The following is a 22617-nucleotide window of genomic DNA, read 5'->3' on the forward strand; positions in this document are numbered from 1 at the left end:
AAGACCATGGCCTCCCAGAGATGTTGGCGCTCATGTGAAAAGGACAACTGAGCAGGGTGGCAGCCCTGTGTGCTATATGACAAGTTGCTCAGTCATGTCCAACATTTTGCGACCCCATGAACTATAACCCACAAGGCTCCTCTGTCCATAGGATTCTCCAGGCAAATATACTGGAGTGGGTTGCCATTTCCCTCTCCAGGGGATCTTCCCGACCCAGGGATCGAACCTGAGTCTCCTGCAGCTCCTGCATTGCAGGCAGATTCTTTACTGCTGTGGTGAAAGAGGAGAGTAGAAAAAAGAATCCATGAGTCCACATGATATAAATAAGCAAAAAACAGATAAGGAGAAGAGAGAGCAAGTTTCTAACACATTAATGTCAACTAATAAATGTAGGAAAAATAATGGAGTTAAAAGGCCACTGTTTGTCAACCATATAGCAATAGTTAATTCAAGCAGGAAATTATCAATGGATATTAAAACCGTGGGTGAAATTTAGAGGAGTGGAATGTTTACATAACTTCACAGTACCTCCTCACAAGATGCTTATTACTTACAAATGGATAAACGGTGACTGCTTTACAGTAAAGAAGCCTGGCAGACACCACCTTAATAAGTGATAAACTGAACATTACCAGTACGGGACAAAGCAATGTCATCATGTTCCACCTGATGGAATATGATGAAAGGACCACAGCATCACTTCTGTGCATCACCTGACTCTAATCAAGGGAGATCTCAGGCAAATCTGAATTGAGAGACAGTCTACAAATTGACTGGCCTGTAACATTAAAGAATGTTAAGGTAGGTGTAAAGATCAAGAATAGACTGAGGGATTTTTTTTTCTAGATAGGAGACTAAAGAGACATGACAGTTAAATAAAAACAGGATCCAGGATTGGATCCTTTTCTATAAAGGTCATTTTTGGGACAGCTGGCAAAACTTGAACAGGGTCTCTGGGCTAAGAGTATGCTGCTGCTGCTAAGTCGCTTCAGTTGTGTCCTACGCTGTGTGACCCCATAGATGGCAGCCCACCAGGCTGGGATTCTCCAGGCAAGAACACTGGAGTGGGTTGCCATTTCCTTCTCCAATGCATGAAAGTGAAAAGTGAAAGTGAAGTCGCTTAGTCGTGTCCGACTCTTAGCGGCCCCATGGACTGCAACTTACCAGGCTCCTCCGTCCATGGGATTTTCCAGGCAAGAGTACTGGAGTGGGTTGCCATTGCTAAGAGTATAGGGGAGTTCTTAGTGTGATTCTTACAACTTTTATGCAAGTTTTAAATTATTTTTTAAAAACAAACAAAAAAACATAAACAATGTGTCTAGAAAACAAGTCCTTAGGCTTTCCAGGCCCAGCTTGCACACCATTCATGTAACTTTTGGGAAATTAATTTCCTTTTCTGGGTGTACTTTTCCTTATTGCAAAAAGGGAGTTTTGGATATTAACAAATAATCACTTTGGTCTTCTAGCCCAAACAAGGTAGCAGCCCCTCACCACCTCACTCTACCCGGTTTTGAAGAAGGGGCATGTGGTTAGGCCCAGGGGCTCTGAAGTGCCCTCTGTGTCCTCTGCCTTCACCACCCTCGAGGGCAGTTCTGGTGTTTATGCAGGCAGGTGGGCTTGGTACTTGAAGGGCAGCTGACTCAGAATCACAAAAGGCTTCAGCCACCTTTCTCGGACTTGAGTGAATTTTCACTGGAATCATGTGGAGGTGCTCTTCTCACAAGCAGATCCCTGGCAAATCCCCCTAACACTCACTTAAACCTCTGGGGGTTTGTCTAGAAGTCTAGAAGTAGACAGACTGAAGCTGGTGCAGCAGCACAACACCCCGTCCCCCCTCCCCAAGGACTTAGTCTCATGGTCTCTCCACTCCATAAATCTTTACTTGTTATGCTTGTTGCCTTGAGGTTGCAATGTGGCTGCTGCTCCTTGAACAAGTCTGACACACTCTCATCTATGAAGTTGGCATTTTCCTTCTCTCTCCTGGAGTCCACTTCCTTCTTTCAAGACTCTACTCCAGTGTCACCTTCTTAGTAAGTGACTACTAAGGAAATGACTACAAGCCACCATCACCCCTCCATTACCACTGCCATCAGTCCCTAGAGCTCCCCGTCTCCTTTCTCTGCTTGTTCGTGGTCACACATAATGTCATCTGAACCTGCAAGAGGTTTTTCTTGTTTATGTCTTTCTCCCCATCCTAGAACTAACCACCATGAAGACAGGGGCTTCTGTCTGCTCTGTTCACTGATGTACACCAAGCACTTGGAACAGAACTTAGAATACAAGGATAACAGGTGCTCAATAAATGTTTGTTTTTTTCAGTGAAGAATTTACTTCAGGAGGTGTGTTTGAATTCTAGGCAGGAAAAGGAAAACTGGGTGTTCAGGAAAAGCAGAAACATTTCCAGAAATCCCTAGCTGACTTCCACTTATATCTCCTTGGCCAAAACCATGCCCTATGGGCATCATCGCTGCACAGAGTCTGGGAATATGAGTATTTTCAGTTAGGTGCACTGCCTTCCTTGAACAAAATTATGGTGTAAATAAGGAAGAAGGGAAGAATGGATACTGGAAAGGCAAACTGCAGTGTCCACCACACAGATCTATCCTAGATGTAATAAGGCAGAACCTCTGAGGGTGGTAATTTTAGTGCAGGTTATAAGAAAAACGGCCAGGAAAAAAAAAAAATGATCCCAGAGCAAATTTTTCTTAAGCCATTCTGTGTGATGGATACACCAGTTGTGAACATCTGTTTTGTTGACTGCCCGAAGCACACTCCACCCCCACTGCTACCCCCGCCAACATTTTTGAGGAATATATTTCTACCATCATCACCCCATGCACGCATGGTTACAGAAGTAGGACTCTTGGAGGTCACGTTCATATATCATGCTCCCATCCATCGGACCCAAACCACTGAATTGGAATCACATACCCAGGAAGTTGGCACTGGGACTTCTAAGTCTCTCTGAGTGACTGAGTCATGTAAACACAGCTGTTGGCAGATGTGTTTTCTAAGTCACGGACTGGAGCAGCTGAGGAAAGATCATGAACCTCCCACAGACAGAAGTGCAGTGAGATAAAGGGGGTCCTTGTGGGGTCTGAGGCCCTGGTGCTAGGTTGTTCCTGAGAACGTAGTCTGTCCTTGCCTGTGGGGGTCCACAGCGTGCTTTTGAGTGTCCTTATTTTGTTCAGGCCAGCTTAAGTGAAACTTTACTTATGGGGAAGAGTTCTAATTAACACACACTCAGCCTTAGGCAACTGAAAACAGAAAGAAGTGACTTGTGGAGATCAGGTGCCCAGACACGGAGGAAGAAGAGCAACCTGGCAGTTGCTTATCAACAACAAAGCTGTCTACAAGAGACCCCAGCCAAGGGTAAGCTTCTGCCCTCTGGCTGTTTGATTGGAATTCTGGAACTACCTAGCTCAGCCACTCAAGTGAGCCCACAGCTAATAGGAGGAATGAGTGGCTTTAAAATAGGATCTCAAGGATAAGGGTCTGGAGATTTGGCTTATTCCCACCACTCTTCCCTTTTGTCCCAGGCTTTCACTACTTGTAGAACATGTAGCGTGCCTATCAGTTCCGAGGTGCAGATGCGCTAGTGAGATGAGGCACAGAATCAAAAATTACAGGCTTCACAGCCTCATCACTAAGCCCACACCTTTACCCAAGTTAGTTAATTTCCATATGTCTCATCTGTAAACTAGGGACAATAACTCCTACTTGGGAGAACTACGGATGTATAAAGATTGGGCCTCCCAGGTGGCACTAGTGGTAAAGAACCTGCCTGTCAATGCGGGAGACCTAAGAGACGCTGATTTGATCCCTGGGTTAGGAAGATCCTTTGGAGGAGGGCATGGCAACCCGCTCCAGTATTCTTGCCTGGAGAATGCCTTAGACAGATGAGCCTGGCAGGCTACAGTCCATACCCCTTGGACAGAGGAGCTTGGGGGGATACAGTCCATAGGGTCACAAAGAGTCAGACACTACTGAAGCGACTTAGCATGATAGCAAATTATTGATACCTAAAAATACCTGACAAATCCCTAAAGCAGCAGAGCCCCAGAATTCCCTTAGATCTCAGGGCTGCAGCCCAGTGCAAAGGAAGGAGGCCTCTCCAAGAAACCATCAGTGTCACAGTTTTATATTTTTTTGCTGTGCCACGGGGCCTGTGGGATCTTAGTTCCCTGACCAGCGATCTAACCTGGGCCCCACCACTGGACTGCCAGGCAACTCCCTGGGCTTCACATTTTTTTAGCAGCAACTACTTCTCATTTCCTATAAGATTGCCACACTACAGGGAGCCACCAGACAAACTCAGAGGGAGGAAAAGAAGCCCTGGGAAGACAGGGTAAGGGGAAGCTAGTTTTTAATTATTTTAATTCAGTACCCACTATGTGCCAGGCATATGGATGTGCTTTTCCCACATTATTGCCCATTTTAATCTCTTTTGGCTGATAGAGAAACAGAAGGGGCAGAGCTACTGAAATGATACTAATCTGGACAGCAACTGAAATGATACTAATGTGGACAGCATCTAGGCAGCTCTGAAATCTGCTCATAGCTCAAAACTAACTGGGAGGGGACTGCTAGCCTAGAACACGAACAGCTGCTGCCATAACTACTAGCTTAGAACACGAACAGCTGCTGCCATAACTCAGGCACTGGCTTCAGCCTAGAACACGAACAGCTGCTGCCATAACTCGGGCAAAGGCTTCAGCCTAGAGCCCGACCCCTGCCCCTTTGGCCCCACTGCTCAGATGGAGCCCCTGTTAAGAAGTAGCCAGTGTTCCCAGGTGCTGATCACTCCCACTGGGCTCCAAATACTCTTGAAGCCCTCTTGGAAAAAACCAAGGAAGAGAAAGAAGGGAGACCATAAAAAAGAAACGCAGAAAAAGTCAAAGGGAAGAGAAGGCAGGCAACCAACTTTGTAACGATACTCATTCCTTTATTATCGACTGTTAATTTGAACAGGGCTGGGGCCTGCAGGCTGCTGGCAGCATTGAGCTGCAGGTGCATTTCAGCTTGACAGAGAGATCTCATCCTAAGCCAAGGAGACAGAGGGTAATGTTTTATATATATATTTATATATTACATATGTCCTGTATCGTCAACTGTATAGAGTGAAAAGAACGGACCACTGCATTGTTAATCACTGTCCTAAATAAAGACCATAGCAACAAACATGGAAATTTGGTCCTAATCAAGGCCCTTACTTTGTCAACCAAGTGTTGGATACATCAAAAGGAAAAGAAGAGAAAGAGAGACGGAGAGACTGAGATCCAGCCACCCCGGTGGCCCTGTTCCCAGCATATCTTACACGGAGTGTAAAGTGTCCCCTGTGGAGGTAAACACACACACACACATAAACACGCACGCACACACACACACACATACACAAAACTGCAGGCAGGAGCTCCTCCTCTGACCACACCTTGGGCCCAGCCCTCCGACTGGGGGTGGGGAAGTTGGGTACATTGTGCTATAAGACTGTGAGGGTCAAGTGAGCAGACAATGCAGTCAATGTGTCCAAGTGATGAATCAGGGTAACACGTGAGGTTTCATCCACAAACAAGAAAGAGGTCAGTGGGAGAGGCTGCTCAACGCAGGCCTGGAGGTCCCTCTGTGTCCAGGCCACCTGGAAAATTTCTACACGCCACTCCTGTCCTAGCCACAGCCGAATCTCTGATCTGAATCCTGAGTCTCAAATCATTTTCTGGGCTCTGATGAAAAACGTTGTTTCCTTGAAGGACAGGAGCCAGTGGAAAATGAATGGCCCAACCACCTGGTGTCATAGTTAGAGCAGCAATGATATAGCATCATTGAAGTAAACCAAACCACAGCTTGGTCCTCAGGGCAGAAACTGAGCTGTGTGCAAGAAGGGTTCATTTCCTGATGGAAAGAGAATAACCAGGTAGTCACTCCCTACCGCCACCTCCCACACACCAAATTTCAGGCAGCCCTGTCAGTTTCATGCCTTTCCCCAGAGACTAAACTCCTCATATTCTATTAACTGGAGACTCCATATTGGTCTTTTTGCAGTCCCAAACTATGTGTTTTCATTCATGACTACCTCTTCACTCTTCCACCAAAATATACACTTAAAAGGTAAGTCAATGAAAATTAATCTTTCTTTTTGGTAGAAATTTACCCGAGATACCCAGAGACATCTTGGGATGTCACAAAGGGAAGTGAGAGGATTTCCTTAGGGACCAATTTGCACAATGCTGAAGGGTCAGTCTTGTCAACAAAACAGTGCCCAACAAATGTGATTCAGGAACAGGGGTAATGGGCAGAGTTGGCAGGTTGTGCCTGGGTCTCCATCTCCTGTGCTCCATGAGCGGGGAGAAGCATCAGATTCCGGTACCTTTGTTTAGCCAGAGGGAGGACACTGATCCTCCCACTAGTAGAGGGGATGCAGGTAGCTGCAGGGAATGATGAGGGCTGGAAGAAGCAGCATCTCAAAGATGGAGAGTTGGCCTGATTCCTTGTCAGCCAAAGTGACTTCTCAGAGGGAACGGAAACAAATGGACGTCCCTCGATGACTGTCCACACCGTCTCCATTACTGTTCCACGTCCCGGAGGTCCCGAGGAGGCAGCGACTGGTCGGTTCACAGTTCTCTTCCCCAAGTTGGGAAGGTGGGCAGGAAGCAGTTTGGGAAGCCATGAGTTCTTGCCAAAGCTGAAAAGCATGGGCTGTGCAGACGGGGTCACTGGAGTCCTTGATAAGGAGCCCGAGAAGCGGAAAGAGGCTGTTTGAAGCCCGGAAAGCGGAGCGTGGGGCTCTCGCTCCGCCGGGAGCACACGCCCACCATCAGCAGGATGGATGTGTCTTCCTTGTATTTCTCTAGTCCCAGAAAGCGCTCAGCAGCTGCTCACCAGCGGCGCAGGAGGAGATGGGAGATTCCGGGACAAGCCAGATAGACAAAAATACACATAGGCACCTGCGTCTTCCCTTCTGGGCGCAACTGACCGGAGGAGAGTGAGGTCTGACCGGGGCAGCGGGGTGGGGTCTACAGTCAAGAGGAGGAGGAGGCTGGGCGGTGAGCACGGCAGGGTCAGGCGAGGGCTCCTCTCCCACACGAACTGAGTTCCACGAATAAATAACATTAATTAAATAAAGGAGGCTAAGAGCCGGCAGAGGCACGCCTGCCGGGGTCCCCCCCACATACGCACACGCACATGCGCCCGCACACGCACACACACGCACGCACACCGAGCGGCAGCGAGATGAGCCGGGGTTGGCCACCCCGTCCCTGGGGGTCTGGGCGGGGGGACGGGGCAAGCCCGACGGAAGGGTGTCACTCGTGGTCGAGCACTGTCGGGCGCAGAGCAGCAGAGGCGGCCAGCGAGGCGTGCGCGGTGGGAGGTGGAGGCCGCTGAGGACTCTGGCACCTGCAGGGGTGCGGATGAGGTTGGGGGGTTGGGGTGCAGAAAACAGAAAAAAGTGAGAACTTTTCTTTCCCTCATCCTGTCGCTGTAGGAACTCAGTCCCCGCAGCCCCAGTTGTCAGTCTCCCTTTACGCCCTTTGGGTACAACCACAACCCTCCTCAACGTCCACCAGTTCCCCTTCCCCCACTGTGGTTTCCGTGCTAAGTCCATTGCCCACTCTGACCATGATGGTACTGACCAGGATCTGGACTTCCGGACTTTAGACGTGGAAGGTCTTTCCAGAAAGCTGTCCAACCGCATGAGCCTCTCCATGTGTAGTGCACGGGGGTCTTGGTCTTGGTCGTGAGAGAATTCCATCTCAAAGACCGCTGGCGGAGACACATCCAACTCCAGAAACATGATGTTCTCTGCCTGTGGTGGGAATATCAGGCCAGAGGTGAGCACTGGTCCTGATGGCCAGCATCTTCTGGGCACTCGGGGAGATAATGGGAGTAGCAAGGATGATGAGGCAGGTAGAGGAAGCAGCGGTTGCAAGCATCCACCCACCCTTTCTATTTCCCAGCTTCTTACCCTGTACCTGGGGTGGGACCCCATTGCCATGGCAACCCGAGCATACTGGCTGATCGGCCTCTTGTAGCCCACTGCAGACGTTGGCCGCTTCTTCATTTGGCTGCTATTGCTGTAGGGAAGAGGCTGTATTTTAAATCAGTTTCCTCTGAACACAAAGGGAGAGTGATATCATGAAGGATTACATATCATTCAGGTAGTCAGGAGGCCGCACAGACTGCAAGTTCTGGAATTTGCTTCTCTTTGCTCTATTACAGTCTGAAACTCAAAAGTGTATAATACAAGAAGACATTTCTTCACTCTGTTGCTTCAATTCTTTTCCACAGTGAAAAGGTCTGACTGAAGACTGGAATGAAGAAAGGCAATCCAATCTTATTTTAGCTGTCAGACTCACAGACTGACTTCACATACTACACAGAACCATGAATTAGTGGTTCTGCTTTACATTTTCTTTCATAGGTTTTAACACAATAAAATGATTAGAAACTCAGGCTTGAAATGCAAGAGTTCCAAAATAGCCAAAACAATCTTGAAAAAGAACAAAGGGAGAAGCTTCACATTTTTCCAGTTTCAAAACTTATTGGTGGTGGTTTAGTCACTAAATTGTGTCCATCTTTTGCAACCCCATGGACTGTAGCCTGCAAGGCTCCTCTGACTGTGGGATTCTCCAGGCAAGAATACTGGACTGGGCTGTCATTTCCTTCTCCAGGGGATCTTTCTGACCAAGGGATTGAACCCGAGTCTCTTGCATTGCAGGCAGATTCTTTACCAACTGAGTTATAAGGGAAGCCCCTTAAAACTTATTACAACACATATGTAATTATATGTTGTACATAATTACATATATGTAATTCAACTATACATTAATAAAAAATTAAAAATTACAAAGTTACAGTAATGAAGACTGTGTGATACTGGCATAAGGAAAGACATAAGGATCAATGGAACAGAATTAAGAATCTAAAAATAAACCCTTATATTACAAGCAACTGATTCTCTATAAAGGTACCAAGACTATTCAATGGGGTATGAACAGTCTCTTCAGCAAATGGCACAGGTACAGTTGGATAGCCACACACACAAAAATGAAGTTGGATTCTTCCCTTGTACCATATATAAAAAACTAACTTAAATATTAATCATAGACTTCAATGTAAGTGCTAAACCTCTAAGACTCTTAGGTAAAACAAAGGAGTAAATCTTCATGACCTTATAAAATGGGAGAAATTATCTGTAAATCATCCATACGATACATGAGTTGTATTTAGAATCTATAAATAACTCTTATAAATCGACAATAAAAAGACAAATATTCCAGTTTAAAGCTGGACAAAGGATTTGGATAGCCATTTCTCCAAAGAAAATATATAATGGCCAATAAGCACATGAAAAGATGCTCAACACTATTAGTTATTATGAAAATGCAAATCAAACCCACAGTGAGATACCACTTCATGATATCTCATTGGCTACTAGGATAACTATAATTCTGGAAGACAGATAATAACACATGTTGGTGAAGACACGGAGAAATTGGACCCTCCAGGCATTGTTGGTGGGAATATAAAATGATGCAGCCTCTTTGCGAACAGTATAGCGGTTCTTCAAAAAGTTAAACATAGAGCTGGTACTGCTATTACTAGAGGTACATAGTCAAGAAAACTGAAAACATATGCCCTACAAAAACTTGTACATGAACGTTCAAAGAATTATTCACAATAGCCAAAAAGTAGAAATAACCCAAATGACCATTTATGAAAAATAAACAAAATGTGGAATATCATAGAATGGAATATTATTCAGCAACAAAAAGGAATGAAGGACTGATGCATGCTACAATGTAGAAGAACCTTGAAAACATTTTGCCAAGTGAAAGACAGTAGATATAAAAGACCACATGTTGTATGATTCCATTTATATGAACTATCTGGAATAGGCAAGTCCATAGAGACAGAAAGTGGATAGACTGGTGGTTTTCTAGGGATGGGGACACTAGGGAGCTAATGGGTTTGTGCTTTCTTTTTGGCGTGATGAAAATGTTCTGGAATTAGACAGTGGTGTTGTTATATAACTGTGAATATACTAAAATCCACTGAATAATATACTTTAAGATGGTGAACTTTATGTATGGTTTATATCTCAATAAAGCTATTACTTATAAAACAAACAAAACTCAGGCTTGGCTTTTAAAACATGCATATTCTTTGACCCAAATTCCCATTCCTAGGAATTTCCCTAAGGAAATAATCAGAGATGGGGTCAAAAATTTGGGATGTTTGCTGCAATATTATTTGCAAACAATTAGAAACAAACCAAATGTGAACTGGAATGGACAAGTTAAATTGTTATTCAGTCATATGAAGGAATATTATGAAGTCATATTGTTTTTGGCTTTATGTAGCCATGAAAAGATTTCTACAACATATTAAGTAAAAAAGCAAATAAAAAGATGAATTTGTTTTGATTTTAAAGAAGTGTGTATACATGTGTGGATGCTTAGAAAGAAGTTTGGATATTCAACAAAACGTTAATAGTAATTGTCTTCGGATGGTTTTACAATTTTTTAAATGTATGTGTATAAGTTTCTATCTAATAAGTTATTTCAAATACTCAGAAAAGCACAGAAAATAATACATATCTGTTTACCTACTATCCAGTTTTGCTAAATCTTAACATTTTGTTATACTTAACACCAAATCTTTTTTGAGAAGTAAAATATAGGCACAGTTTTTAAGACTTTCCTTCTCCAGAATTAATCCCTCTCTTGAGTTTGGTGATTATTGTCAGGCATGTTTTTATATTTATTTATATATGTATATATTCATAAATAATATAGTGTTGTATGCCTATTTCTAAATTTTGTACTGTATAGTAGATACATTTTTTGTGTGCCCAAACATGTCTTGTATATTTATCCATGCTGCTGTAGATTAGATGATTACAGTTTAACTATATTATCTTAAGGTTTCAATATAGCATTTTATGTTTTTTTATATATTCTTTTTTTAATTATTTATTTATTTGGCCACACTAGGTCTTAGTTGCAGCTTGCGAGATCTTCAGTCTTCATTGCAGCACGTGGGATCTAGTTCCCCGATCAGGGACTGAACCTGGGCCTCCTGCACTGCGAGTGCAGAGTCTTTCCACCTCCAGGGAAGTCCCTATATATTCTCTTGTTGATCATCTAGTTCAATTCCTTTTTCTCTCTCCCTATTTAACACAGTGCTGTTGTAAAGATTTCTGTATGTACAGATATCTTTAAGTATATATTCAACAGTTTCTTTGGGGTATATACCCAGGAATGGAATGGTTCCAAAGTGCATCTTCAGTTTTACTAGATATTGCCAAAGTGGCTATATACCTGCAAGAAAGTTTCCATTGCTTTATATTCTGGCCAACTCATAGTATGTTAGACTTTTTACTCTCAGCAACTTAATGAGTGTGAGGTATTTGATTATTCAAAACAAATAAAAACAGGAAAGAAAACAAGACAGTTATTTCCACTAAAAAATTAACAGGGTTTAGAGTCAGGCAGATCCAGGTTTGAATGCTGGCTCTACCCCTTAAGCTTTGTTACCTTGGGAAGCAGCTTATTATCTCTGAGCTTCAGATATCTCATCACCATCCTACAGAACTGCTGAGATTAACAAGACAAGCACGTAGCACAGTACACTGCAAGGGCTCAATACATGGCAGCTGTGATGATTATTTATTCTCAGCTCCACTTGCTAATTTCAAACAGGGATACGAATGAGCAGTGAAAAAAACCAAAAGGCAGACAGAAGACAGAAGAGAAGAAACAGGCTGAGTAACTCAGAGATAGGACATTCTGTCCTTGACTAGGAGAACAAGCCGTGCAGGACCTGACAGAACAATGCCAGCCTTCTGCCACAGCAAGTAGTGAAAAACCACAGTCTCAGGTTTTATCTAAAAGAATGCTGGACTCCACTTGGAGTTCCCACCAACCCCTCTTCATAGATCAAAAGGAAGGAAGGAGAAGGCTGTAGAAGCCCCAGCTTGCTCTGCTGCTATGGACCCTCTGAGAGGTGGGGAGGTGGCATTTGGTGGAGAGGAGCAGGAATATCAGTAAAATAATAGCTTACCATTTATAAGGTATATGTCATTCAAACTTTACAACTTCCTGAGGTTCAGATGGGACAGACAAGGAGACTGAGGCTCAGAAAAGTGAAATGCCTTGTGCGCCCAAGGTCATACAACTAGAAACAGACTGGGAACTGAACCTTCCCAAATGCTCCTTTTAGGATGCCATGCTGTCTTTCAGGAGCACACACAGAACTGTCTGGGCCTCAGCGTGCCTTGAAGGCTGCAGGCTCTGGGGACAGGACAAGCGAACAGGGCTGGACGAGCAGAGCCGTGGATCAGTGTGAATTGGCAGCCTGACCCAATAAAGATGCCAGGGCTATTCTGGGTGGCAGGAGGGAAGAAGGGGGTGGGGGAGGGGAGTCTGTAATTGGGACACCAAACTTCCCATCTCCTCTCTCTCTGCCCCAGGCCTACTTTCCATGATTGATACCTCTGTAGTAAGCAGGTTGTGGCTGACAGCCCAGAATGGAGGCCTGGCTCTGGAGTATCCACCCCTCCCAAAAGAAAGCCACAGCAGTTATCCTGTGCTTAGTAGATCCTCAGAGTTCCCTTAGGACACTCTCTCCTCATAGTTTCTATCAAAAGATGATATATATTCTCCCCTTAATATTAAAAATATCAGTCCCATCTCAGAGGCTGATCCCAATCTCATTGCCAGCTGTCTGCTCACCATACCTTTCTTCTGTTCTGAAAACCAGCAGCCAACATCACAGGATGTGTTTTCTCCTTCCACGTCCTTTACAAGCACCCACCACAGCAAATCTGACTTTTCTCCATGACCGATCAGGTCCCCCCGGTCGCTGTAGGTCAGCTGTCCACCTTGCAGCATCCCCTGGCACATCTGAACTCCCCCCGCCCCTCCACATGGCTCACCGCCTGCCTGGGAAGGCAAAAAATTCTCCTTGTTTCAGATTCTTTTTCAGTTTTCACAGGCCTGGGAACAAATCTAGGGACTCAACCCAGAGCTGAGAATGTTCTGACGAGGTAAACTTTGCCTCTGTAACAAAACCAGCTTAACCTTCTATCCTTATTCTGTTTAGAGCAAGGAATGCTCTCTCTAAACTTGGAGGCAGTCTGATTTAAAAATAAAAATCTAAAACAAAAGCAACAAATCAAACTGGCACTTGTAAGGGATGATGACAAACTGGTTTCTCTGGAGTCCCCAAAATCATCCTGTTGGCTTATTGGTATGACAGCAACCATTTATGGACCATCTCCTCTGTGAGAGGTCGTGGCCTAGAACAGCCCCCCACCTCCCCAACACACACAGACACACGCGCATTATTTCATTTCAATCTTGACAGTCCTACAGGGATTTTTGTTTCATTATCCTGACTTTGCAGGTAAAGAAACATGGGTTCAGAGAAGTTAAGAAACCTTCTCAAGGCAGAGCAGGGACCAGAATTCCGAATGCTCTACATCCCAAATCCAGCCTCTTTCTACTGCACTGTGACGCTCTGAAAAGAATCTAGGGTGTCCAGGAATGCAAAGAGCTAAGGGCTAAAGTTACAAATAGAATTTTTGAACCGCAAATCATGGGCTATAGACACTGCCAAATATACAACCCTTAGAAGACAGTTGTGTATAAATACAATTAAAAATAAAGTCTATTATGAGAAGCCAAACACAAAAGGTCCTACTTGTAAAACTCTGATGGTTGAAGGTGGCTGCCAAGATTTTTTTCAAAGTAACTTTAACCAAAATTATTTGCGATTGTGGAACAGACTTCACCTGAAGTTACTGTATATCAGTGAGAGACAGTGGAGAAAAAAGAAAAAGGGACAGACTTCCAAAATAAGTTGACACGAGTGTGTTTCAAGAGCTCCCCGACAATAGCTCCTTGTTTTAGAAAGAAGCTTGGCGAAGAATGTGGGGGTAAATGCCTGCAGCTAGAGGAGACGAAATGTTTTCCCAGCAAAAGCTTTCTAGAGAGACAGCATGACTTTAGCTACTTTCTTTCCAACAATGCTTTTGTCCTCTCATTTTGAGCAGCCTTCGGTGTCTCATCCCCAGAACACCACAGGCCAAAGTGAAGCATATACTCCACAGGTGAACTGGGCAAATGGGACAATGCCTTCATTAGTTAAATATGCTTTGGGACAGAAGAGGTTTTCAGCCCTGATCAAGTTATATTGCAAACAGTGGGACCCAGTCCTCCCAGAGAGAGGCAGCTTGTTCCACAGTCTCAGGCCCCAGAGCTCCCTGAAATGGGGGAAGTTGCATCCAAGGCCCTCCCCTCTCTGGCTGTGAAAGGAGGGGCTTGGGGCACAGATTCAGGCCAGTGACTCTGACACCAGGATGCTACCCTGTGCTGAGTCATTATCTCACTTGGGAATTCCAATTAGGAGGAAAGTGTTTTTACTTTAACCACCAACTGATGTGGAAAAAAAACTGCTTTCATAAAAATCTTCCTAGATCTGTTACTACTTCTCTGTTGTATTTCTGTGATTTTTTTAAAAGTTCTGAGATAAATATTATTTATTGCAGTTATCAGACAATGGACGGGTGACATTAAAAAAGAAAATAATTTGGAGCAGTAATTCAGAATAGCATGTAGTTGACTACCTGGTATTTATTAATAAGTCTTTTTGAAGTAATTTATCTATTGGAATTTTTTCTTAAAGAAATCTGTAATACCTGTTTATATCAACCATATTTAAGTACAGTGGAGAACACTGGGATGTCACAATTGCCTTAATACTTTTACCCTCACCCAGATTATTTTCTGCACAAAATATATACTCTGCATTCCAAAGAGGTACATACAGATTCTGTATGAAATAGCATGGTTAAGTTGTGAATATACTTAACTGTAACTTTGAAAAAGCTTGTGAAAGTATTTATATGTTTACAATTTTAATATAAAATTTTATGGGAACACAGTCCATTTGGGATCCAATCAGAAAGCTGCTAATGGAGACATACAAATGCGGGCTGGTGAACAACTGCACGGAGATTTAAGCCAACAGGGTATGTACACTGGTTCTTCCAAAAAAGTTATGGAAATGAAAACACTACAGAGTAAACAAAAGCAAGCAGCTTTTGAGGAATGAGTCAAATTTTTAGGCTTCCCAATGACAAAGAAAACACTGAATCTTTCTCTCTTTGCCTTACTAAGCAGGAGAGGGAATAATTCAACAGTAAGCAAAGATACTAACTAGAGGACTTCTATTTTACAAGCTGTTACTAGTATCTACTCTAAATATTATTTAACATGTGCTATTTTAAGATAGCTGTTTTAATTTTTTTAAGTCTGTATATGGTTTTTCAGTGTATGCAAACCACTTTATTTTTGCAAAAAGTTATTTTTAAAGTTTAAAAAAATTTAAAGTTATTTCAGTAATAGGAAGAAAGTAAACTTAAAAAAAATAGAAAAAAGAATGGAAATTCATAAACATTAAGCAGAAAGTGTATTTTAGCTTCAGGCAAAGTACCACCATGCTTTGAAGTCTGGATTGTGTGCTTAGGCAGTCAAGTAAAAATTGCAGGGACAATGTTTTGAGAAACGAATAAACTCCTCTGAAGCATGAAATTTACAAAACTCAAATCAAGATCCCTTTTCAGTTCCAGATTAAAGGAAGAGGCATGACAATTAAATGCAATGCACCATCACAGGTGGGCTGGTGCTGGTGGGAAAGAATTGCCTTAATGGATATTATTGAGATAACTGGCTGAAATTGAATATTGCTTGTTGTGTATTCATCTGGTGTCAATACAGAATTTCCTGAATCTGATCACTGTACTGTGGTTATGTAAGAGAATGTCCTTGTTCTTAGGAAATATGGGTAAAGGGTTGACTGTCTGCAACTTAATCTCAAATTGTTGGGGGCAGGGGATTAATCAAGCAAGATGTGGCAAGATGCTAACAACTGGGGAGTTTGGTGAAAGGCAGACAGGAATTCTTTGTATTATTCTTGATTTTCAAAATTAAAAATTCAAATATAAATCAACTATACCCCAATAAAAATTTTTAAAAATAAAGTCAGCCAGTAAGGCAAAAAAAAACACCAACATACCTTTTCAGAGCTTCTCTCATCCATCTCTGTCTAATGTAAAGAAATTCCTCTGCCTACAAACTTTCAGCTCAAGAACTTTGTAAGCACAAAATAATCTTACAAAGCAGAAGCCTCACCAGCATCTTCCTCCAGTAGATGGCAATGAAACAGTAGTTTCTGAACCTAGTTTCCCAGTAGAATCAGCTGGAGACTTTGAAAAAACAATTAAAAAAAAAAAGTCCTGGGATCCACCCACAAGACCCCTTAAATCAGATTCTCTGGAGCCCAGCTCAGAGGTGATTCCAGATGAAGCCAGGATGGAGAATGTCTGCAATAAATGATATACTACAACAGTTCTCCACTTAAGATTGGAAAGGTGGATTTTAAATCCAAACTGACACCAATGAAAAGTCCTTTACTCATGAACTGGCTACTTACAAACTTACACATGGGGTATGTATGTCAAGACTGGTTCTTCCCAAAGAGTCATGGAAATGAAAACACTGCAGAGTAAGTTAAAGCAAGCAGCTTTTGAGGAATGAACCAAATTTTTAGGCTTCCCAATGACAAAGAAAACACTGAATCTTTCTCTTTGCCTTACTAGGCTAGGAGATGCGATAATTCAACAGTAAGCAAAGCTACTGACTGCAGGATTTGGGCAGGATCAGCCCTTCAGAAAGTAGGCAAATCAACTAGGCAATCTGATGCTCCAGTGAGGAGTTATGGATCTCTAAAATTAGCTTCTCCAGCTTTGGGGAGACTCTTGCCCTAACTTGGTATTAATATTCCTAGGATAGATAAAGAATCGCCAGGGAAGTGCACTGGTGTCCAGTCTCCTGAGCACCCCTGTACACAGATTTTCAAAAGGGACAGTGGTTCAGCTAGGTGAGGCAGTCTCTCGGCTGGGTGTGTCTGTCCAGTCTTGTTCTTCAGGGCCACCAGCAGAGGGAGCTGCACACCCATCCAATGGATGCAAACTCACAGGGAGGATGTGAAAACAGGTGGAAATGCTGAATCACCCAGCTGAGTAAGGCTAGGAAGACCTCACCTGTCTATCATTCCTTGATCTGGCTCCTTTTCTGTATTCCCCACTGGACTGTGAGCTCTGACTGTGTCTTATTGATCTTCTGTCTGTAGAGTCTCCCACAGTGTCCGACACACAGTAAGTGCTTGGCAATATTATCTATTGATGCTATTTTGGGCATCTGACAAATGAATATTCACCAGACTGGCCAAATGTTAGCCAGCTAATATTTTCTGGACCAACGAGACACTGTATTTGATGTTCCTTTCTTCACGGAGATCCCTGTGTTTGGTCCTGAAAAAACCCATCCTCCATCTCCCCCAAGTGCCTGGCCACCCCCAACCAGGGGTGAGCTTGAGAGTCCCTAAGCCCAAACAGCGGGATGAGAGACTCACGCTCCACTAGGAACAAGGGGCTGGAACTTCCACTGCTCCTCCTCGCAGTCTAGGAAAAGCCGGTTCATGATCTTGTTCTTCTCCTCTGGGGGGATGAAGTTCTCGATAATCAGGTACCTGGGAGCAGGAATGAGGTAGAGATGGGGGTTTGGGGAGTGAGGCCATGCAGTGCACGTGAAAGTTGCAAGAGAAGCAGCAAGACACAAAAAGGCAGAGGGAACAGAGAAAATGGGAAAACCAAAAAGCTGGGGGGAGGGGGTCCCTAGAGAAACAATAGAGCCTGGAAATCACAGTTTCTCATGCAAAGATTATAGACTCAGGGCCTTAGGAGTTACCTCTGGGCGACACCCAGCATGCACTTTACAAGGTTCATCTAATGCAGGCAGAGGACAGAAAGGAGAAAACAGGAGGCAGAAGATACTCCAGTGGGTCCCTCCCCCATCCATTCCTTCCATTCCTATGGGTCATGGACGTGGGAGAGGAGACAGAACTGAAGCCTTCAGGAAAGAGAGGAGCCTGTCACGGAGAGGCCCGGAGCCTAAGAATGGCTGTGCGGGCCCCAGCTGGGAAGAGCAGGGGCCCTACTTGAGCTTGAGTTCGCGGGTCTGCTCATTCTGCGCCTCCTCCAGGTCTTGCCGCACGCGGATGTACTCATCGTGCTGGTCCTGGATCTCCGCCTTCACCGCCTGCAGCTTGGCGTAGAGCTGGCGGGAGAAGGTGCAGCTCAGAGGCGGTTCCGAGTGGCACCCAAGGAGGCTCGACTCCCCCGGCCTGCAGGCTCAGGGTCCACCAGGTCGGTCCAGGATGAGGCCGGGGTCCCCGTGTGAATGCCCCTCCATCCATCGGATCGCGTTATTCTAAGGGCTGCCCCGTCCCTCCTACACCGTGGCCTGTTAGCCCGCTGGCTCTCAGCGGCTGTCCACATCGCGCAATGCTCAGGTTTGATGGGACCTGGGGAACCTTCTGGTCCAACACCCTCTTTTTAAAGATGAGGAAACTCAGGCACAGGTTTGCTCAAGGTCACACAACAAGGTGCAGAAGAGCCTGAATCAGGACCCGAGGATCAAGACTACTGGTCCAGGGCTCAGGAGAGCCTCAGCCAGTTTGGAAGGTGGCCCATCCCACTCTAGCCTCTCCAGCGGCTCTCAAAAGGAGGGGTGTGGGGAGGGCATCCCTGACCCCACTGTCTGTCCCACTCCTAACACACCGCGAGGTGTGGAAACTGGAAACTGCCGCTGGAGCTGGGCCTCTGCCGGGCCTGCTCTGGGGCAGCCACCTCAGCAATCTAAGGGCTTTCCAGGCTCTTCCAGAATTCAGGCTGGAATCTGCAGCTTCCTGCCCTAGGCCCTCAGCTCATACGCATGCCATTCCCTGGCCATGGACCTCACAGGGTCCTGATGGCCAATACTCTCATCTCTGGAGGGCCTTGTGCTTCCTCTCTGAGCTCTCCTGGGCTCAAGTCTCCACTCCCCTGGCCTGATCAGCGCCTGACTATCCAAACAGTGACTCACTGGTGACACCACAGGAAAGGGGGAAGTGACCCAGGACCATGAGGGTGACAACCCTGCCCTCTCAGGCCCCTCCTGAAGCAAGAGAAAAGGTTCTATTCCACCCAGACCCCTGAATCCCCCGGCTCCTCACCCCAGCACCCAGGCAACATAACTCAACGGGTCAGCGGTTCAAGCAAAGTGGGGAGGAGTCGCTAAAGCACAACCCCCCTTGGGCAGGTGACAGCCAGGCCCTCACACACCTGGACCCGGGGTCCTGCTGTGGCAACTTACCTTCTTGAGTTTCTTGGTTTTGACCTCCACCTCCTGCTGCAGGGATGTGTAGGTGCCCCGGAGCTCCATGGTCTCCTCGTCCCGGAGCATCATCTGTTGCTGCATTTCCCGCTCACGGCGTTTCTAGGCCGGGGCAGGGGACAGGGCTCAGAGGAGCTGTACATACCGGGAAGACCCAAGGGAGCTCTGCCTGTCATGGAACCTGGCTCCGTCATGGCCACAGGAGCCAGGAGGGCACAGAGAGTTTCTCACAGCCCATGTCCATCGCTCCCACCCCATCCTCAGTGGAGTCCTCTCTGAACCTTCTTCTCAGCTCACAGGGCCATGCTTTTGCAGGCACTGTCCCACATGGAAGGAGACCCCACCCCTAACTGCTGGGGCTTCCAGGGGTGTTGACCACATCCACTGATGACCAGGTACTGGCTTTTCAGCTGTCTCAGCCTCTCCTGTGTAGTATCACAGCTGATGAGTAAGACCAACAAACGGTGATTCTTGATTCTTTCAGAAACAGCCCTACAGTTGGCGAAGAACTCACACCTTTGTGGAAGGTTCAGGAATTAGGACCGGGTGCCCTGTAGAGGCTGACATCATGGAGAGCCAGCACCTGGGCGGGTGGACCCATAGGATGCAGAGCGTTAGGTTCTCAGCCCTGTAATTCCAGGGACCCTGAGTTCATGATGACTCACTGCCCTCAGCCCCCTAGACCTGACCTCAAGGCCATGCACCCCCCAGGGACCTGAAGCCCCCAGCCCCACCTGCTCGGCAATCTCCTGCCTCTTTAGTTCGAGCATCTTCTGCTGCTCATTGGTGTGATCCATGATGTTCCTGCCCCCGATGAGCAGCTTGCTCTCCATGGCCTGGGGACACAGAGGGGTGAAGAGATGGGTTTTCAAAGGGCAGAACAGCTCCAGCTTAAGAGGTCTGGCTTCCCTGCCCTTCAGGGAGGGAACAGAAGCTATGTCCCAGATGGGGGCTCATGACCCTCACCAAGAAGGAAGTTTTCCCCTCTAGCCTCGTGGGCCCCAGCACAAGGCTCCCATTGTTAGCAAGACCATTAGGTGAGACAAGGCAAGGAAGCCCTCAGAGAATACAGGGCACCTGATCTGTTTGCTTTGGATACGGATGGAAGGCTGGTTCACCATGCCCGGAGAAGGGAATGCAGGCAGCGATCTAATCCTGGCAACCAGAACCAGCTGGTGTTCAGGAGGCGGGGAGATGCAGGATACAGCCCCTGAGCAGCCTGGCCCTTTAGCTAACTGGCTCCTGACTGAGGAATGGGGCTCTCATTCAGGCAGCAGGAAAGGGTCTGCTCTTCAGCTGGAAAACAGAAGAAAAGACATAGGGAGAAAACTCCATAGCACTGAAGGGCGTTTGGGGCCCCAGAAGCAGCAGGCGTTTGGAGATGGCCAGAAAGACTTGAGCTCCATCCACTCACTGCAAGGTCTCAGCCCGATTACCCTTCATCTCTCACATCTGTAACCCTGGGGCCACCCCTGCTCTGAAAAAGACAGCCAGCAGACATCTGCTGAGCGTTCCTGGCCAGGTGCCTCCAAATTTACCCCCAGAGAGACCTCAATCAACAAGGAAGGAAGCTAAGAGCAACTGGCCTCAGGTCATGCAGCTGGTTAACAAAGAGGTGAACCAGTCTCCCCACTGAGCCCTGTGCTATGCGCAGCCCCTCACCTGGTGCTTGGCACAGACATTGTGCAGGTGCTTACTGAATCTGAAGCTTAAAGAATAACAGTCACGGATAAACTGTGCCAGTTCTGAGGGTGCTGCCCGGCTGTTCTCTGATTTCATCCCAGGCCTCCTGGAAGGTTGAAATCACCTTGAGCCACCAAAAGAAACTGGCTGCCTCCACTGGAATTCTTTCCAGTGGAAGTTGCTGACCAACTGAGGGCTCTCAAAGCAGGGAGTGCTGGCAGAATAGGGGAACAGGGGGTCCGTGTCCCATACATCATGGACGACAGAGCAGGACAGGAATTGAAGGTGGCTTTTGGAGGGGGTCAGAGGTGGGGCTTCTCCCAAACCAGATGCTCTAGAGAAGATTCGAGTGAGGAAGGCACAGGGCCACAGCTGATGCCCTGCTTTTTTCTACCTGATTTAAAGACTGATGAGGGTGGAGAGAGAAGCACAGGGCAAGGAATCAAAAGGAAGAAAACAATTCTTTTCTCTGCACCTGCTATGTGCCGGGTGTCTCACACTTATTTCTGCTCATAACCCTTTAAGCAGTGGATCTCAAGATTTTGGTGTACGTTAGAATCACCTGGTGGAGAAGGCAATGGCAACCCACTCCAGTGTTCTTGCCTGGAGAATCCCATGGACGGAAGAGCCTGGTAGGCTGCAGTCCATGGGGTCACTAAGAGTCAGACACAACTGAGCGCCTTCACTTTCATTTTCCACTTTTATGCATTGGGGAAGGAAAGGGCAACCCACTCCAGTGTTCTTGCCTGGAGAATCCCAGGGAAGGGGGAGCCTGGTGGGCTGCCATCTAGGGGGTCACACAGAGTCAGACAAGACTGAAGCAACTTAGCAGCAGCAGAATCACCTGGGGAGCTTTTAAAAGGCTCAATGCCCAGACTACACCCTGAAAGTGTTAGTCACTCAGTCGTATCCAACTAACTCTTTGTGACCCTGTGGACTGTAACCCTCCAGGCTCTGCTGTCCATGGAATTCTCCAGGCAAGAATACTGGAGTGAGTTGCCATTTCCTACTTCAGGGGATCTTCCCAATTCAGCGATCAAACCTGGGTCTCTGGCATTGTAGGCAGACGCTTTACCATCTGAGACACAAAGGAAACCCTTTAAAGAAAAAAAGCAACCTCGAGGGATGTGGTGGGGAGGTCGGGCGGGAAGAGGGACACACACACCGGAGACGACGCCACCAGTTAAATTGGAAATGGAGCAGGGTAGGGAGGTGGTGGGGAGAAGGCAATGGCACCCCACTCCAGTGCTCTTGCCTGGAAAATCCCATGGACGGAGGAGCCTGGTAGGCTGCAGTCCATGGGGTTGCTAAGAGTCGGACACGACTGAGTGACTTCACTTTCACTTTTCACTTTCATGCACTGGAGAAGGAAATGGCAACCCACTCCAGTGTTCTTGCCTGGAGAATCCCAGGGAAGGCGGAGCCTGATGGGCTGCCGTCTATGGGGTCGCACAGAGTTGGACACGACTGAAGCGATTTAGCAGCAGCAGGGAGGTGGTAAGGTCCAGGCATTGGTGGATTTTAAAGGTTCCCAGGAGATTTTGGGGTGCAATCAAATTGGAGAATCACTGCTTTCTGCAGTCTCCAGAACCAGCATTATCTGAGAACTTGTTAGAAATGCACAGTCTCCGGCTCTCCACAGGCCTAGTGAATCAGC

General features: G+C 46.2%; 1 protein-coding gene across 1 annotated transcript in view; it reads right to left on the reverse strand.

The window, feature by feature from the left end:
• Positions 1-4870: 4870 nt before the first annotated feature.
• KIF3C (kinesin family member 3C) overlaps positions 4871-22617 on the reverse strand; it is a 36549-nt gene continuing 18802 nt past the window's right edge. Inside the window, exons 3-9 of the mRNA XM_055399348.2 lie at positions 20012-20113; positions 19257-19379; positions 18061-18179; positions 17476-17592; positions 7961-8069; positions 7629-7801; positions 4871-7392 (exon numbers count right to left, since the gene is read on the reverse strand). Of these exons, the coding sequence (XP_055255323.1) occupies positions 7299-7392; positions 7629-7801; positions 7961-8069; positions 17476-17592; positions 18061-18179; positions 19257-19379; positions 20012-20113 (837 nt within the window). The 3' untranslated portion in view covers positions 4871-7298. The remainder of the gene's footprint in view (positions 7393-7628; positions 7802-7960; positions 8070-17475; positions 17593-18060; positions 18180-19256; positions 19380-20011; positions 20114-22617) is intronic.

Source organism: Moschus berezovskii, chromosome 11 (genome assembly GCF_049115385.1).
Source record: "Moschus berezovskii isolate FMDL1 chromosome 11, NW_MosBer_1.0, whole genome shotgun sequence".
Taxonomy (NCBI): Eukaryota; Metazoa; Chordata; class Mammalia; order Artiodactyla; family Moschidae; genus Moschus; species Moschus berezovskii.